Below are 18,535 nucleotides of genomic sequence, written 5' to 3'. Positions count from 1 at the left end.
GTCCACAGGCAGCGTCTTCACGCCTTTTAAAACATCGCGGCTTCGCGGCTTTCCCGATCACAAGTAACCAACATCGTTCCGTGCCAGTCATGTTTGCCGCGATCAGCACCGACACTCTCTCCTTGCTGCGTTTGCCCCCAGTACAGTCGTCGTCCTTGAATGTCAGGGTCTTCTCTGGTAGAAGCCGATAGAAGAGTGCAGTCTCATCTGCATTGAAGATGACTTCCGGTCTGTATTCGGCGAGATATTCACGCAGCTTTCCGTTCTTCCACGTGGCGCATGTTTCCTGGTTAACGGACGCCTTTTCACCACACACGCTCTTGAAAACCAGGTCATGGCGATCTTTAAAGCGCGTCAGCCATCCATCTGACGAAACGAAGTCATCGATCCCCAACATTGCTGCAAGCGTTCGGGCTTTCATCGCAATGATGTCTCCGCTGAGAGGAAGTTTGTTGCTCCTGGCCTCCCTAATCTAAACCAGCAGAGCCTTCTCCAACTCTGGGTAAGCGCCGGTGCGCATTCGCTTCCGAGAAGTCTTCAACTTGTCGTTCTCAAATGCATCCATTATTGTGCACTTGTTCTTGATGTAGTTAGAGAGCGTGTTCGGCTTGATCCCGTACTTCCGCGCTATGTCTTGTTTAACGGCACCTCCCTTCTCAACTTCCTTCAAAACCTCGACTTTCGTTGCCAGTCGAGCGTGCGATAAGAGCCATGGTTTGCCATGGCTATAAACTGCGCGACAGGTACAGTCAATTCCGAATCACTCGTGGAACAACCTAGCCTACGAGCTTCCCGCACAAAGGCGCTCGACCAACACACGCCTCGACATACGACATAATCTCGCCACTGCCAGTATGCAGCGCTGCGTGCACCTATGGCACCCGCGTGGCCTCCGTGATCCGCTCCGGCCACGCGCGGCAGCCGCGGCTCCCGCCGGAGTTGATCGCGGAGGCCACGGCAGCCGTAGCAATTAATAATCGCGCCGCTCCAAGAAGGATGGCGTTGCGGGCGGCTGCGGTGACGATGACACCAACACGGAGCACGGAACTGTTGCAACACTTGAAAAATTGCACATTCTACCAAAGAATGACGGTCACCTCGAGGATCCCGGCTGAAAATTAACTTCCAATTAAACAATATTACTGGATGCGAACTTCGAATTATCGAGCGATTTCTTCTATAGGATTACATGCAAAACTGACGGGACCAGCACTTCACTTCTAATTAACCAAAAATTCCAATTAAGCGGCTTCGAATTATCGGGAGTCGACTGTATATAGCAAAAATTACGCTTACTTCGAACAGCGGCAGAAAGTGCCCCCGGAAGTTGGCTTTCCGTCCCGGTGGCGGGAAAAGCCGGCGGCGCGGCTCCATCCAACCGCTCTCCCTACCGTGACCGCCCTGCCTCGGATGAGCCGTCGACACCCCCCTGCAAAAAATGATCCTGGCCCGCCTGCAGCGCTTGCTCAGACAGCAAATCAGAGGCTCCTGTGCCCTCGTCGTGCAGGATGGCGGAAGTGCTAGTTGTCTCGCTGCTTTTCTGGTTCATTGTGTGTGCGCCTTGTAGGCCATCTCCCGCAGTGTTGCCGTGATGAAGCGGCAAAATTCGCCTTTTGTCGTGAATCTCGAAATCATAAATAGGATCGAACGCGATGAGAAGTCAGATGTCCCCGCAGCATACAAGATTCCGAGGAGTACTCTCAGCACGATCTTGAAGGGGGAGATTACGGCTAAAGCGGCCAAACTCGCGACCCGGTGCCCGTGGCGCACGACGCGTACTGGAGCACGCCGACTTTCGCGTGCTCGGTGATGACTAAATCCTGATGAATGCAAAGAAGCCGTTGCCGATGTTTCCGAAGTTCGGAGCGAGCTCTCAGAATTTCTGGAAGCTGTTGACGAATCAACGGTGGACGAGTTTGTGAGTGCAAATGATGGTGTCGCGACCACGGGAGAGCCCGAAAACGAAGAATACATTGCCGACATCGTACCGAGCACAAGTGAAAGTGGGCACAATGAGGAAAGCAACGACGGTTCTTTGCCCACATCCTCCGACGTGATTGGTGCGCTCGCGCTAGTCGGTGCTTCTGCGCGAATGCGGAAGGTTGCGGCCTCAGCTGCTCCGACGTTGACCATGTGGAAAAGTGCGTGCGTCGCAGGCAGCGAAATTGCCCAAGCAGAAGAAAATGCAGGACTACTTCGTGCGAAACTAAGCTAGTTTCACCAATAAAATGATTTTATAAATGGTATGTGACATCCAATTATTTAGCAGGCTTATATCGAATTATGCTCTATATCGAACTGATAGGCGCTTTTTTTTTGAGTTCGATATAGCCAGGTTTGACAGTATAGTTATTATATAGCACATACATAACTATAGATTACCTACAAATTTCATTCCTCTAGCAGCAATGTCAAAAATGGTATTGCTCGAGGCCCAGGTCCCCACTTAAGGATGTGTTATGCTCTTGCAGGCGCTTATTAACACACCTAGCAGTCTGGCCTATACATACTTTACAACATGCCAGCAGAATTGGGGTAACGTATATAGAGGCCAGACTGCTAGGTCTGTTAATAAGTGCCTGCAAGAACACACATCCTTAAGCAATTTGGCGGTTTACTACCATGGCTGCAAGAAGTGCAAAAAAAGTGTGCCGCTGTTTGGTCGTGTGAACATTTTAGGGAATGGTAAGACTAGATGTGAATGGGAAATCTTGGAAGCTTTCTACATTGGACATGAGAAGGAAAATTGTATCAGTGATACGCCTTTATGTTTAACCAACAAGGAACTTGCTTACCTATCAGGCAGGTAAAAGGTGATTAAAAATAACTGGCATTGATGCACAGGTTTTGGGAGCAGTACAGGTTGCGCATGCATCGCCTGTTTTCGTGCAGCAATGTACCTTTTGGGGCGATATCCATGCACATGTCTTGGGAGGAGTTGAAGATGCGCATGTGTCTGAGGTTGTGTGAGGCAATGTGAATTGCAATAAGGTAGCGTTGAAAGTCCAGTGTCCGCCTGTGTCTAATGCCTTTTACTTGTGTGCGCATCCTTTGTGCTTTGCACAAAGGATAGTCTCTGCCAGTCCTGGAATTTGTCTGTTTTCCTACGCTAATGAAAGATACCGAGAAAACACAGGTGACCCACTGTTCCCCTGAACCCAGTGAAATAACGCAGCATTACCCTCTGGTCCAACATTACGTCCAAATGTTAACCCTTGAACCAACCGTGAGTGGCATACCTGAGCAGGCGGGTCTGCTGGCGCTTGCGAATGGAAGGGTTTGTCTCAAAGGTGTGTGGCCGCTTGCGCTTCTTCCCCGTGGCTATGGCGGCAGCAGCAGCCACCCCAATGGGACCTGATGCAAGAATTGAAAGCAGTCACCACTGCACTGTGATTCCACCCGAATGGCTTTAATGCCATCCCTTATGCAGTGCAAGACGGAGGAAGGTCACACCCCAAGTAAGTAATGGTGTGCATTATTAGAAAATTTCAGATATTATTGTTCTTAATATACGTTTAGAAAATTAGCCATATGAAACAAATCGAATATAGCCGGAGCAAACATGGTTCTTAGTGTTTACTCCTATGATGCAATAAAGTGTGCCTTGTCTTGTGCTGAATTTTGCGATAACTTCCCGATTCTGGAGAAATTTCGCTTGTAAAACACACTTAGCCACTGGATGTCTAAGCATTGCAGGAAAGCCAGGCTGTCACTAGCAAGGGCCACAAGTTTGTGAACAGCGAGGATGCACTCTTTTGCAGGTCCCCCTCCCCACCCCCCCCACAATCCTAAGCTTATTGCTTGACAGGAAATGCGATGAGTGGTGACTGGTACAGGAAGTTTACAGGAAATCGATGGCACAGGTAAGGCGGTAATCGGTAAGGCACAGGTTGGCGAGAACAAACAACTAGAGGAAATTACTCAATTTTGCAAAGCTAACATGAGGCCCATACACACTCTTTTAGCATAACAGCTTACTGGTTTAATTTATTTTACCAATGACAATGTAATTGCAACGTTCGAACATGTTAAAATAAACAAATTCCCTAATAATTGCATCTGCATATTATTATTCGATATTCAATGCAAAGAATTTCTATTCAATTCGTATTAGAAAATTTTGATATTTGCACACCCCTACAAATAACATATTAGTTTGACGAGAGGCAGCAGGACAGTCTCTCTGAATCACATTGACTTTATGATCTGCACGTGGTGCGTTAATGTCCTTGAAAGCTAGCATTGTGATGAGACTTTCTAGCCTGCATGCGAGTGTCGATTGTCTGCTGTGGATGTGGTGTGTGTAGATGTGGCCTAGAAAGGGGGAGTCAATCGAACACACTGACCTGCTGCTGCCAGCTGAGTGGTGACATCGTCGGCAACTGTCGAAGAGGACAGCAGGTCCGAGTCGTCGAAGGGGCTGTCGGGGCTCGAGGGCGGGTCGCTCAGGTCGTCGGCTGACATCATCGAGTGACTCACCACAGCCACACTGAGCGACTGCGTCAGCTCCCCTCCATCTGCGTTCATCCTCCAGCCGGGGGCTGGTGGGAGGTGTTCGGCCACCACCTTGCCCGTCGGCTGCACCAGAGACATCTCCCTTTCAACTCTGAATCTGTTCTGCCACTCGTCGATTTCAGTTGCAAACACTATGGCACCATGGTGAGAGAAACCAATTGAGAGGTGAACTTGGTGACCCTGCCGAGAAAGCTCAGCGAAAACAGCCTGGTCGAACAATGCACCTTACATTCGTGCTGTTGTATATCAACCGGTGGTCATCATGACAATCTGACGACTTGTTATACCCATTTACTAATACTCAGATACATGGGTCATATGAGGAAACTATTATCTCATGCAAAAGCAGAGACATGACAGCCCTGGCGAAAGGGACAGAAATGTGGCAGCATGCATTTGGTCTGCGCTCCTATATTAATTGCCCGATGACTTTCTCTTCAATAAAAGCTGTATCAGTATTGAGCGGCCCAGCCCACTTTGTTCTTTTGGCGCGTTGCCACCATTTGGCCAAAATGAGTTGGCACATGGCAAAGTGTTATGCTTACGCTTCTGTGCATGTTGGACTGCCCACAGCAATGACTATCCAACCTCACCAATAACTCTCCAGGGCACGCAACAGCACACATCGTTCTGTCTTCTGTCCAGCATACACGCGCACCAATATGCCCCCAGCATGACAACACATCACTCAGCCACTTTCTACAACTGCAATAGTTTTATGCCACCACCTCTTATTTCTTTGCTTAGATGATACAGACAGCTGCCTGTCGGCAGCCGAAGCAGGAGTGGAACATCTGGGAAGAGTAGCATTGACAGGCATCATTGAAACAATTGCATCCCTTTAAACACAACAGAAAGATGAATGTGCCAAAAACCGAAAAGCACATACTAAGTTAAAAGAGTCTAGTTCTTTAAAACAGTACATTGCTACAAAAAAAAAAGAAAAAGAAACAGCAGCAAGAAACTTTAATGTATAAACTTATTCACTTGGCACAGATGATTACACAGTAAATAAAAGTGAGAAAACAATGGACCAGTTAGTGATGTCACGTAGAAGGAGCAGGTTCCATTCCATGGCTGTTCTAGGAAGCAATGCGCACACATATGTGCATGGGTTCGTGAACCTAGTAGAGCACTTAACGGGCTGACTTTTTCGGCATGGGTGTGTGGCCGCAAGCTCGGCCCTGACCCATGACTAAGAATGCGCATGGCCCGGACCCAAGAGAGAATGTAAGTGTAGCCACTTTAAGAATCTGATTGCTATGGCATAGCTGCCAACCTGTGAATATTAAAAATTCGTAAAAAACAAACAAACGCGATCCTATAAATTTTTATTTATTTTTTACTCAAGGCAAGCATCTTCTACAGGATACATGCACAATTTATTACAATCATTTACCTTTAGATACAGCACATGCGCAGCAACAATCTTTGGAGCAGCAATAAAGTGACAAGTAGTTTTGCCAATGGTGTCTTTCGCAGCTACTTTGACGTTGCCAATTTTGCCTTGTATAGAAATTTTTGTCAATAAACCTGCACACAGCAAGTATTCTTGTGGTGTTCATTGATCAGTGGAAGATATTCGAGAATATCTTTGGAGATGGATGAGTCAAAGTTTTCACAAACATAATTTTTTGTCAAATTAGAAGCAATTTTCAGAAATTTTCAAAACAAGCCTGAATTTATAAACCCTATGAAAAATTTGGGACAGTTGGCAGTTATGCTGTGGTGATGTATCCCAAGACATTCCACTAAAACTGCAGAGGCAATAAAACATCGCAAAAGCTTTTTCTGACAGATCTACCAAAGCTAACATCTAACAGTACTGTGCAAGATTCGTCGGACAATCTCGCCGCAGCCACCATTTGTTAAGAGTTGTTGGACGATCTACGAGCTGTAGGCCGGTCTCACCGCTGCCATTCAGATGTAAGATTTGGCAGTCGTAGCTGAAGGAAGGAGCTTGACTCTTTGTCGGGACTTAGGAGAGCAGGATTTATTTACATGTTATTTACAGTTGAACATGAGATACATTGACAGTCTAGCGTGACTCCGAAAATAGAGCCCACAAGACGAGCATACAGCAAACAGCTTACGAGCACACAGCTCACGAGTACAATTCGAGCACGACGAGCACCCTCTAGCAGCCGACAATCGCTGCTTATAAGCACTCTGCTCGACGTCATAGTTCGACGTCATTGAAAACCAGCCGCCTCTCCGCGGGACGGTTTACACACACACACACACACACACACACACGTGTTCACGGTCCGAAACCGACACCACACGAATTTCATAGAGCTCAGAGCCGTCCCGGGTAGCGCGCCCGGGTAGCGCACATTGCCTTGCGCCTTGGTCGGCACGTGGGAAGGAGCCCACAACGACGTTCCCACGGCAATGCCCCCACCCGTAGCAGATCAGGTCCGTGTTGTCGTGTTGCGCACAAAGCCTGCTTCGTCGAACTCCTTCAGTCACAACGGCGACGAGGCTAGAGCGTAACGGTGGCGGTTTCAGCACAAAGCCTGCTTCGTCAAACGCATCCTAGCTGAAGCGGCGGAGAGTGGAGGATGCGCGCATCGTTCCCGACACAAAGTCGACTTAGTCACGCCGTGGCTAGAAGGTGGCAGCGGCGTTCCAAGATGAGGTTGCCACCGCTGGCGTAAATGGCTGGCAAACTTGCACTGCAGCTGGCCATTCTTAACAACTGCTAACATAAAAAAGGCTGACAGAAGCCAAGGCTCGGTTAAAAATTTAGGGCATTTTATTTAAAAGTCTTGTGTGCACTTTATGTTGTTAACACCGCTCGTTATAAGCACCTCTGAAAGGAACTGTCAGTTTAGCCTGGAGGTGCGGCACTGACAGCGATGGCAAGTTGTAGTCCAGCGTCGATGCTGTTACTGCTCGACTGCGGCAATCCAAACACGCTCTTGGACATAGCTCTTATAGCAATGAAAATTATAAAATTATACTGGGTGCAAAAGCAGCCAATATTTCAAGTGTGCACTTTTTAATTTAGGCCTGAAAATAATGACAGAGCGAAATGCACTGTAACAACCAACCCTCCCAAGCCCACAATAAAACACTTCTCATGCATAAACTGAAGGCCAACGAAGAACCCTGTGTTTGCGGTTAAGGTAGAAGCCATCTATGTTACACTGCAGGAACCATAAAGCCACCGCCAAAGTGTTGTCATAAATTAAAAGAACTGAAATGACACAACTGCAATACAATAATCCCATCAAGATTGATAAAACAGTGCAATACAAAAGGTGGTAACAGTTATGGCGTTTTTCACTGGTCGATTCGGAGCAGGATTTTTTGCTCCGCGGCAACGAATCCAAATTTCACTGGTCGATCTGGAGCGGGTTCACACGTTCCACTGGTCATTTCGGATCAACTCGCTCCGCCCCGGATCGCTCTCACTTGCTCTGCCGCCAACGCGTGGATTCGTGTGGAAATAGCTCGCGTCACTTCCGTCTTCAAGCGAAATTGGTACCCTGTTGGTACGCAACAACGTTCTTGTATGCACAACATTGCTTCGCAAAATGGCTGCGTTCGGTGCTGCTGCAGCGTTCGCGTTTAGCGATGAAGCGATTACGAAGTGACGTGGGTGCTGTACGAAGCATTCTATGCACGTTGTCCATGCACAATACTTGCGAGCGCGACATGGAAATGGCGGACTATGCGAATGCCGCGGTCAAATTACACACAGGGGACGGTGAGTTTGGTTGCCGTGGAAACGTAAGAGTGGAAGTCAGGCATGGTTTCCGGAACCAGTTTGTGCGAAGTGTACGCAGACTTCCTGTGTGTTCCCCACGGAGTGTTTTTGCGCTCCGCTAACCGATTTGGATTTGTGAAACCAGAGCGGCCGCTCCAGATCGACCAGTGAAAAACGCCATTAGATTACAAGCAGAGTTGTTCTTTTTGTAGAATTCTCGTTTTTTCACGAGAACAAAGTTTGTTTTTCTGTAAAAAAAACAAAAACAAGGAGAATTAGACTTTGTCTTAGAATAAGATTGGGGCTAGTTTGTATCACAGCGTTCTGCTTACTGTGCTACACAAAGGACAAAAAATGAGAGGCTGAAACACGTGTGCGCAAATACACATGAACTTTGTCTTACAACCCATCTGACGATGAGTGCCAATGGTAATGTGTTAGCACTGAATCAATATAGCGACATAATGTATTGGCACATTCTTAACGAGTTATGTACGAAGCGTGCACTGCAGAGGGATTCCTGTTTCACGCTTCCCTAAGGACACCCGCCACCATCTGGCACAACCCCCCCACCCCCCCCCAGCCTGGGCGTGGCCTCCAAAACACATGGTGCATCGGGGCGTGCGAACGCTGACAAACACATCATGCAGCAACCAGGTTCCTTTCTCGAGCTTCTTTCTGCACATGCTGCGTCATCCGGTGGCACTGACGAGATTTATGTGCATGGCCACCAAAAAGAGAACCGTGGCGCACCAGTGCTTGCGAACGCTGAGAATTGCTTCCTCGTTTGCCACGCACTCAAGAGGCACATAGTCAGTGACTCAAATTGGTGAGAGGTTAATTGAAGAGACACACGTACCCAGCGCATTTGTGGCGCAGCCTGCTAATGTGTCTGGTTTCTGCCCTTGAGAAACCCTTGTGATGTGGGTTCCATTCCGCTAATCATCAGAAAAAAACTTATGGAATCATTTACATCATTGTAGGGCAGCACATTGCCAGTGGCACATACCTAGTCATTCAAGTTGGCGGCATTCATTGAAGAGCGGTACGCACCTACTGGGGCATACCCAGTGCGCCAAGTATGCATCAAAGAGTTTCTTCGAACAGTGGTACTTACGCAGTCCCACATCTACAGTGACCCATGTTGGTGTGAAAGAGGTTTATTGAAGAGCAGCATATATGTACACAGTGCCAGATACTGAGTGACCCAAGCAGGCCTGAGGGTCTTTATTTTAGACCCCTTTCCTTCAGCACAGCAGCCCAATTCGCTAGCCATTCGACCACTGAATACCCAGTAACCCAGGTAGGTGGGAAAATGGTTATAGACATAATTTTGTGCCGATACATGTGTGGGCTTTAATTTCAGAAAGCTCTTTTCCGCTGATGGCACTTTTCTTCAGCTCCTGTGCTTAAAGGGAAGCTGAAAGGTTTTCCAGAAAAAAATGAGTGAACATCTGTACATAATGGTTTTCAACCCTCCGAATTCGAATATCGTATCGAAATTGAGCGAAAGAAAGCGCAAATATATTTTATTTCGACGAAAAGTGCAGCAGCGGACACGCTTAGCTCGAGCGTCTCGTTTCCGCCTGTGATTGGTCGGTGAGCTTCGTGACAACAACTCTGCCGCTGCCGACCGCTGCCGCTACACATGAAGCGCGGTGCCAGGTTGTTTGGTGCTGTTTTTCTGAGACGGTAATGGAAAATTTAGAGAGACTGCGTTTTTCTGAGGAGTTTGGCGTTACTCCCTACATGTACGAGCCGACTGCGAAGAGCCGGCCTCTCGAAGAAGTAAACGATGCTGGTGCGAGCAGTGCTTTCGACGCGAACGAAAGCAAAGTCTTGGGATCTCCTCGTGTTGGAAATGCTCTTTGGTGAGTATGTTTTTTGCAAAGCGATCTAGTGATCTCGCCGATCTTTCGCCGATCTAGTGAGCTCGTTTCCGGTCAAACAATTGTAGTGTTGTGTTCCTGCATGCCTCCTCGTGGAACGTAAGCGGGGATGCGATCGTCGGCATTTGTGCGCTGTCCAAAGCTGTCGGCAATCTACAAAGACGGTTTAAACGCGTGAAAAGCTTCCCGGTTCATGCAGTACGTGTGGTGACCTTCATCTGTTGACTACCACTCACGTTGACTACCACTCACGTTAATTACCACTCACATTGACTACCACGCACGTTGACTACCACTCTACATACACGCAGACGCATCAACAAAGGAATGCAGGGTCGATCGAAGCAGATTACGATGGCACGCACACAGAAACAAGCGCGGTCAGGCACGGTCGCGGACGCTGCGAAGGAACGAAGCAGAGTTGACGTCACAACACCGCGGTTTCCGGTCTCCGCTCCGCTCGCTCACTCAAAGGGGGGCGGAGCTACAGCGCAATTTCAACCGACGATTACGTCGCTCCTAACTGAAAAAAAACCCCCAAATTTTACCTACATGGTTTATAAGGTTCCCGCATCCGTATATGAGCGTCTTATTGAATTCGACAGACTCTTCAGCTTCCCTTTAAAGGAGCACTGACACAAAAATTTGAAGTCGAGATAACTTGTGAGATCGATTTAGTTGGTCACACACACATCGTCTATAAAATATCAGCGGCGAATATCGCTTAGAACATATTTAAAATCAATTTTAAAGTACGTGCGCCCAGCCAACCGCAAAACAGAGCACCTCGCGACATTGACATCAACCGGGATTGTAAATAGCCAAGAAAACGCTTCGTCATGTGGCTACGTCGCGAATTTTCGTTGGCTGCCATGCGGCTTACATGTGCTCTTCTCCTCTGTTGTTGCTTGTTCTAGCTGTTGTAGTGGGACGCTCTCCGTGTCGCTGCAACTGCAGTTTTTGTCGTGTCCATCAGAATATTTCCCACACTATCAGCTTGACTGCGCTGCCACAACGTTCAATGCCGATTTGCTGTGCCTTACCATTGATTGTGGCCGATGCGAGGGTTTTGTTGAGGTTCGTCCTCGCCATCGCCGGCCGCAATATCTGAGTCGCTAAGTGATTGGCCACGTCTAAAACGCGAGACACATGGCGCGATTTTCCGTGCGATCTGTAGTACGGCGCGTCGTGTGCGACTTGCCGCATGCGGTGATTCGGGACACATGGTACAATTGAGCGAGCGGCGGCCCAGAACCGGCGCCCCTGCGTGAAAGTTCGGAATCCTGCGTAACTTCGAACAGAAAGTGAAAGCAACCGTATTTGCACAGCTATCTTGTTTGAAACAAACGATGACAATATAAACACGTCTATGCGAGCACTGTAGACGTGTTTCCACAAGGCCGCGTTAGCAGTATCGGATCCGTTGACAGCCGCCGATGGCCAAGAGCCGGCAGGCATAGCTCGCTGGCCCATCGAATCCGACACCGATTGCGCTTGTGACACGATCGTTTGCAGCTCGTATAACGAAGCGCCTATGTTAGTCGGCACAACGTGTACACAGTTATGTCACGCTTAAATTGCAGCACATTTGATTTCTTTGGCGCCAACAGAAGCGAACGAGCATGCCAAGCGAGCTTGCGATCGCTGGGAGACGATGTAGGCCTAGCTCGCCGGCCGTCTATCCGGGGCCGAGGGTCCTTGCAATGCGTCCGCAGCTCGTAATAAAGCGCCTAAATTCGTCAGCACAATCAATGCCTGAACATTTATGTTTCTCTTAAGTGAAAATACGGTTAGTTTTCCCAGAGCCGTTAGTAGCGATGAGTAAACAGGCCAGTCAGGCGAGCCGCTTCGTATACAGACGATTGATGGCGTGTCTGCGCTTACCGCGCCGGAGTAGAAATCACGCCAACGATTTACTATTTCGCACAACGTTTTTTAACTCGCACTCTTTCGAGGTCACCTTATTCTAGGAGTTATTTCGTGTCAGAAACAAATTGTAGCCCATTTATGTGCCGTCGTCAGCGGCGAAAGAGGCCCGCGTTTCGACCAGAAAAAAAACAAAACAACAGACATGATAGGAGCGGCGAGGCGCCTGCTCGCCGGCCCCGCCCCGCCGGGTCTACCACGTGGCCATGACGTTCACGCTACTGGCGCTGTCATTGGCTGCGGTCGTCCGACCGATGCGGCAATCGCACGGCAATACGTCATGGCTTTTTGCGAACACGTGACCACTTTGTTTACACTCCCGTTTGCCCCATCTCGTTGCTCTCTGGAACCGAAACTTCGAGTGGTCGCTACAAAAAAGACTGCAAATAATTACCTGTCACGCTCTGAAGTAAATGAGGTTTCGTGCCGTGATTACTGGGTCATTAACTACTTATCAAAGCAGAAAAAACCACGTGGATTTTTTTTGTGTCAGTACTCCTTTAAGGAGCTGGGGCTGCGGTTGGCATATGAAAATCCATGCCAGCTGTGAACAGCGAAAGGTTTCACGTGAAAAAATAGTATTGGTCAATCATGAGAGGTATAACCTAGCTTATATGTGGCCATCCCTCAGCTGGTGCATTCCTTTAACATCAGCGGCCTATCGTTGGAACACATCGGTACGCAAGCATATGGCAGAGATGGAGCAAACGCGGGCTAGCTGGGATGCCTTCGCCAGCTGCATAAGAAAGGATATGCCACTGCATATACGTGAGAGATGTGAAAAGGAATTTCACCAGAGACAGATGAACCAGGAAAGGCACCGCAATGTGTGGTGCACAAAGAAAGGACAGAGCATGAACAACTTCTTGGACTACAACTTGCACGGAACATGATGCAGATAACACACACGTGAGAGTGCGGCACACTGTTCACAGCCGGGAAGAAGCCTTCATGAGAGACACACACACAAATAAAAAACTTCAGGTGGTTTGCTGCTGCTTGTATGGCACCGCCTCGCAAGGCGGAACAGTGCATTAGAACCTTAGAAAGATAATGCTAGAAGTAATGCAATCCAAAGGTGACCGTAGTTAGTAGGCTGAGCGAGGTGAAAGTCCGCAAGTGCCCCTGTTGCAATCTGTCAAGTCCCCAGAAAGAAGGTGGCGAGCGCTCATCGCCTCTTTTTGTTGTCTGCTAACCTGACGACTTCCAGCAGCCAGACAAAAACATCCTGGCTGGTTCAGGCATCCTGCATGTTCATTTTACCCAGAGTAAAATGAACATGCAGTGGGCGAAGCAGCCCGAGAGAAACGAAGGTGCTCTGGCTGGCTCTGGAAGCCTGCGGGTAGCCAGAAGTGGAAAACCAAAGAGGCCCAATGATGCTGAGCGGTACTGAACCACGTCACAAGTGTTCTCAAGGACAGAAATCTGATGCATTAGCAGGCTGTGCCACAAATGCACTGGGTACTTGCCGCTTTCAATGCCTTTCATACCAATGCTTTAGCAAGCTGCACCATGAATGAATGCACCTCTCCCCAACTTGGGTCACTGAGTTATGCCTCAGAGTCTGTGGCAAACGAGGGGACAATTCTCAGCATTTGCAGGCAGTCTCACGTCCCACTTTTGATCTTAGAGGCCATGCGCAAACTTCTCAGCAGTGCCACTAGATGGTGCAGTGTGTCCAGAAAGAAGTGCGAAGAGCCCAGCTGCCACATGAAGAGTTTTTTAGAGTTCGCAAGCATCGGCATGCCATGCATTTTAGAGGCCAAATGCAGGGTTTGTAACAGCGGCATTAGATAGTGCTGAGCGTTCTTAGGCAAGCACAAAAGGGGAATCCCGCTGCAGTTCATGTCTCATACATAACTTTTTTCGATGGCGGCAATACGCTGTTGTTGCTACCCTCGAGAGTCATCGTAAGATGGATTCCGTTGCATTTGTTTTGATTTTCTTCTTTTTTGCAAAATTAAGTGGCACAGTAGCACTGTGCACCTCTGCGCTGCTCTTCAACGAACCTCTTTGATGCCGACATAGGTCACCGAGGATGTGGGACTGGGTATGTCTCACCAAGTATGTCCCTTCTCCTCAATGAACCTACTAACTTTGGTCACTGGGTATTTCCCAGTAGGCATGTGCCGCTCTTCAATGACAGTCTTTGACACCAACTTGGGTAACTAGAGATGTGCCACTGGGCATGTGCAGTGTGGTATAGTGTCGCCCCCTGCTAGATCTCCATGTTATGATACATTTATGTTTCGTAGTAGTCTAACTAGATGGCGCACCCCCCTTCTGTCATGTGACGAGCTTGGACCAATCGGGAGGTGTCATCTGGCGTGTGAAGTCCTTTTGGTAATAAACGGCCGCGAGCCGGCGCAGTCCTGTTCCGGTTTTCATCAGGAGCAGTTAGCTCCAAGTCTCCTTCACTGCGTCGGCGCTCGCCGCGCGTTCGCTGGGCGCGGGCCCCCACTTGCCTGCCGCTGCCGACACAACATGCAGCTCTACGATGACAAAAAAGATTTATTTAATTTCTCCGAAACTTGGCGGAATGAAATATGTGCTGTTGAAGACAGAGAGTGACATCAATTGGAAGCGGATTACAGATCGTTCAACTGATCAAGATGGCACTGGCATGAGCCGTTCGTGTCACGTGTTTTCAACCTATTCTTTCTTCTCAATTTTCAACACACTCCTGTGGCCAAATTGCATGTGTGCGCTCAGCCCTGCTGGCTGTTCAACAGTAGCAACAGGAAGGACTGCGCAATACTGTCTTTCCTGGAAACACTTCAATGGAACAGCTGATCTTCTATGTTTTAGACGGCATGTTCATACCCAAAACTACGAGACAGACACACACAGGCGCTAACTATGAAGTTGGAAGTTGGCGCTAGCTTCCACTGTTGGAAGTTAGTGCCTGTGTGTGTCTGTTTTCTCTTCTATGTTTTTGTGCTATTTGCACTGTAGGAAAAAACTACACTGGAAGAGAGCTCATTCGTTGGCACCCCACATGGACATGGTATCTACACTGGAGCTCTGAGATTGCACAAGTCGTGCCGAGGAGCCACGCATTAGGTCATCTTCACTCGCAGTGAGCAGTAATTGTGGCGTTTTTTTTTTTTTTCCAGCATCGAAAACAGCTACTTCTGCCAGCTTTTTGTGATGCTTCCACTCACGGGGATTTTCTATACTGCCATTATTGTCTTAAGCTAGGCTGCCAGAGTAACATCAAAATAAGCTGAGAAGGCCTGGCAACCATGGCTTGCTACTGCTATTTGGCGCTGCAGCTCTACAACATGGGATAGCGAAATGTTAAATCATGAGGCAGCAACTCATGAGGCAGCCTCCAAAAAAATTCAGGTCGAGGGCTACTCCCGTTTTACTTGTACTTTGAAGTTTCTGCTACCAATAACGTGGGTTTTGTGTGCGTTATTTATGATAATCCTTTTCGCTCTTAGTTCTTGGACTTGCTGAAGAAGCGAAAATGGTGGCCTTGAGAAAGTGTTGCAGGGGCCCTCTAGGCATCAGCGATACAAGACAGCTTCAACTAACGGTGCATTTTTCTATTAAGTAGCACAGCACAAACTCTTGGTTAGCATATTCAGATTAATTTTGCTTACTGCAAGAGAAGGCTGCTGCGATCTTTACAGTGAGCACATCTCCTGCAAGTTAGGCATAACACATTTGTGCAAAGACAACTGGGACCGGTGAGGGACCCATTACAAGACTGCTGCTAAAACCATGTACTACAGCAAATCTGAGACCCACAAAGCTTACTTGTATCTTAAGCATCCTCCACATTTATCCTGGTGAGAGAATGTGCATTGTCAGCCAGAAAAAGCAGCAGGAGCTTTAATAAGCAGTTCGTGCTACAAGATGTTAACATGCATCGTTTACAGATCTGTCAGAGAATATAATATTGTCGTGGTACGACATGGACAGCAGACAGGGAGACGTTCAAGAACAACAGGACAGCCTGTTCAAAAACAAACGGAACCAAGGCACGTCTTCTTCGTCCTCACCTAATCTCAGCCACCCACCAGACGGAATCCGTTAATGCTCCCATCGTCGTTGTCTTCTAAGTAGAATACACGCGTCATTTGTCCCTCCCTAAAAGAGCATCGCCCCGATGCTAAAACACTAATGTCACTCGCGGAAGTAATAGTTTCTGGCATAGTTATTCGCTCACATACAGCTTCATGCGGACAACGTGCACAAGTTCAGAACAATGCATGCGGCGCCGCATACAACTGGGACTATCGGGGACGACCTCGTACGTGACATCACTGAGTCGGCGCAATACTCTATATGGCCTGAAGTATCTTAACAGCTTCTCGGAGAGGCCTCGTTTCCGTATGGGTGTCCAAACCCACACTCTGTCGCCGACGTCATAGATGACCATTCAACAGTTAAGATCATAGCGCCCTGCGTCGTAGTCTTGCTGCTGGCAGATCCACAAGCGTGCGAGCTGCCGAGCCTCTTCTGCACGTTGCATAAACATATCGGCATCCGTATCAGTGTCGTCAAAGTGGTGTGGAAGCACTGCATCCAACATCGTTCGCACATCCCGTCCATGAACAAGATTGAACGGAGTCATGCGCGTTGTCTCTTGTTTCGCCGTGTTATATGCAAAGGTGATATAAGGAAGGATGTCGTCCCAATTTTTCTGTTCAACATCCACGTACATGGAGAGCATGTCTTCAATTGTTTTGTTTAGGCGTTCTGTTAACCCGTTGGTTTGTGGATGGTAGGCGGTTGACTTCCGATGAGACGTTCCACTTAGCAGCAAGACGTGATCTAAATCTGCAGCCGTGAATGCGGTTCCTCGGTCTGTTATTACGATGGTTGGTGCGCCGTGTCGCAACACAACATGCTCAATGAAAAAGCGCGCCACCTTGGCTGCTGCACTTCTCTTGATTGCCCTTGTTTCAGCGGAGTGTGCGAGATAGTCGGTCGCTACGATAACAAAGCGATTCCCTGCAGTAGGAGTAGGAAGTGGGCCCAATATAACCATTCCGATTTGGTCAAATGGTCTTCGAGGAACTTGAACGGGTTGTAGGAGACCGGCTGGTTTCGACGGAGGCGACTTGCGCCTCTGGCAGTCGGGGTAAGTGCAAACGTGATGTTTCACGGTGGTGGTAAGTCTCGGCCAGTAGTATCTCTGCTGCACTCTGGCCAGTGTTCTTGTGTAGCCTAAATGACCAGAGTCACCTCATTGTGACAGGCTTCAAGTACTTCCGTACGAAGAGCTGCAGGAATGACGAGCAGATAGGGGGACCCGGTCGAAGAAAAGTTTCGTTTGTAAAGTACTTTCGCCCACAAGCAAAACGACAACAGTCCTCTTGCAAAAACTCTAGGCGGTTTCGCAGACATGCCCTCTAAGTAATTGATGAGTTGAAGCAACTCAGGGTCGTCCCGTTGTTGTTGTGCGATGGTGGATGTGTCCAGAACACAAAGAAATGCCGAGTCTTCTTCGGGTGGAGCAAACGACTCTATTGGCGATCGAGACAGGCACTCAGCATCCGTATGTCGTTTCCCCGACTTGTACGTGACAGTCATGTCAAACTCTTGCAGCCTTAGGCTCCAACGCGCCAGTCGTCCAGAAGGATCTTTAAGGTTTGTCAACTAATAGAGTGAATGGTGGTCGCTGATAACTGTGAAGTGGCAGCCATACAAATATGGGCGAAATTTCATAACCGCCCATCCTACGGTGAGGCAGTCTTTCTCAGTCGTGGAGTAATTAGCCTCTGTGCTTGAGAGTGTTCTACTTGCATAGGCAAGTACTCTTTCTGTGCCCTCCTGCTGCTGCACAAGAACAGCTCCCAAGCCAACATTGCTTGCATCAGCGTGGAGCAATGTAGGAGCGGTCTCATCAAAGTGAACAAGCACTGGAGGTGTCTGGAGACATTCCAGCAAGTCGTTGAATGCCCCTTGCTCTTCATCACCCCATACAAAAGCAACGTCGTCTCTCGTCAGGCGAGTTAACACTGACGCAATACGAGCAAAGTCTGCAATAAACCGCCAGTAATAGGCACAGAGGCCGAGGAAGCGCCTGACAGCCTTTTTGTTGGATGGTACGGGAAACTGTGCGACGGCGGCAATTTTTTCGGGATCCGGGCAGACACCTGCATGGCTGACGACGTGACCAAAAAACTGTAGTTCCGCAAAGCCAAAGTGGCACTTCTCCGGTTTCAGGGTAAGGCCGGCGGACCGGATGGACTGCAGGACCGCTTCAAGCCGTTTGAGATGTTCTTCAACTGTTGCAGAGAACACGATGACGTCGTCAAGGTACACTAAGCAGGTTTTCCACTTCAGGCCTGAAAGCACAGTGTCTATGAGGCGTTGGAATGTAGCAGGGGCTGATCACTAGCCGAAAGGCAAGACCTTAAATTCGTATAGGCCGTCTGGTGTCACAAAAGCAGTTTTTTCACGGTCTCTCAGGTCTACTTCGATTTGCCAATATCCACTTTTTAAATCCATTGAGAAGTAACGCACGTGTCGA

General features: G+C 48.5%; 1 protein-coding gene across 6 annotated transcripts in view; it reads right to left on the bottom strand.

Annotated features, from left to right (window-relative positions):
• LOC142558608 (DNA-binding protein P3A2-like) overlaps positions 1–18,535 on the bottom strand; it is a 221,067-nt gene that overhangs the window by 174,003 nt on the left and 28,529 nt on the right. For all 6 annotated transcript variants that reach the window (XM_075670767.1, XM_075670770.1, XM_075670771.1 and 3 more), the window contains exons 2-3: positions 4,347–4,578; positions 3,240–3,354 (exon numbers count right to left, since the gene is read on the bottom strand). In XM_075670767.1, the coding sequence (XP_075526882.1) occupies positions 3,240–3,354; positions 4,347–4,527 (296 nt within the window). In that variant the 5' untranslated portion in view covers positions 4,528–4,578. The remainder of the gene's footprint in view (positions 1–3,239; positions 3,355–4,346; positions 4,579–18,535) is intronic.

The sequence above is a fragment of the Dermacentor variabilis genome, chromosome 9, assembly GCF_050947875.1.
Source record: "Dermacentor variabilis isolate Ectoservices chromosome 9, ASM5094787v1, whole genome shotgun sequence".
In the NCBI taxonomy this organism is placed as follows: domain Eukaryota; kingdom Metazoa; phylum Arthropoda; class Arachnida; order Ixodida; family Ixodidae; genus Dermacentor; species Dermacentor variabilis.
The sequence above is the reverse complement of the archived record's forward strand: the minus strand, read 5'-3'. Positions and strand labels throughout refer to the sequence as shown.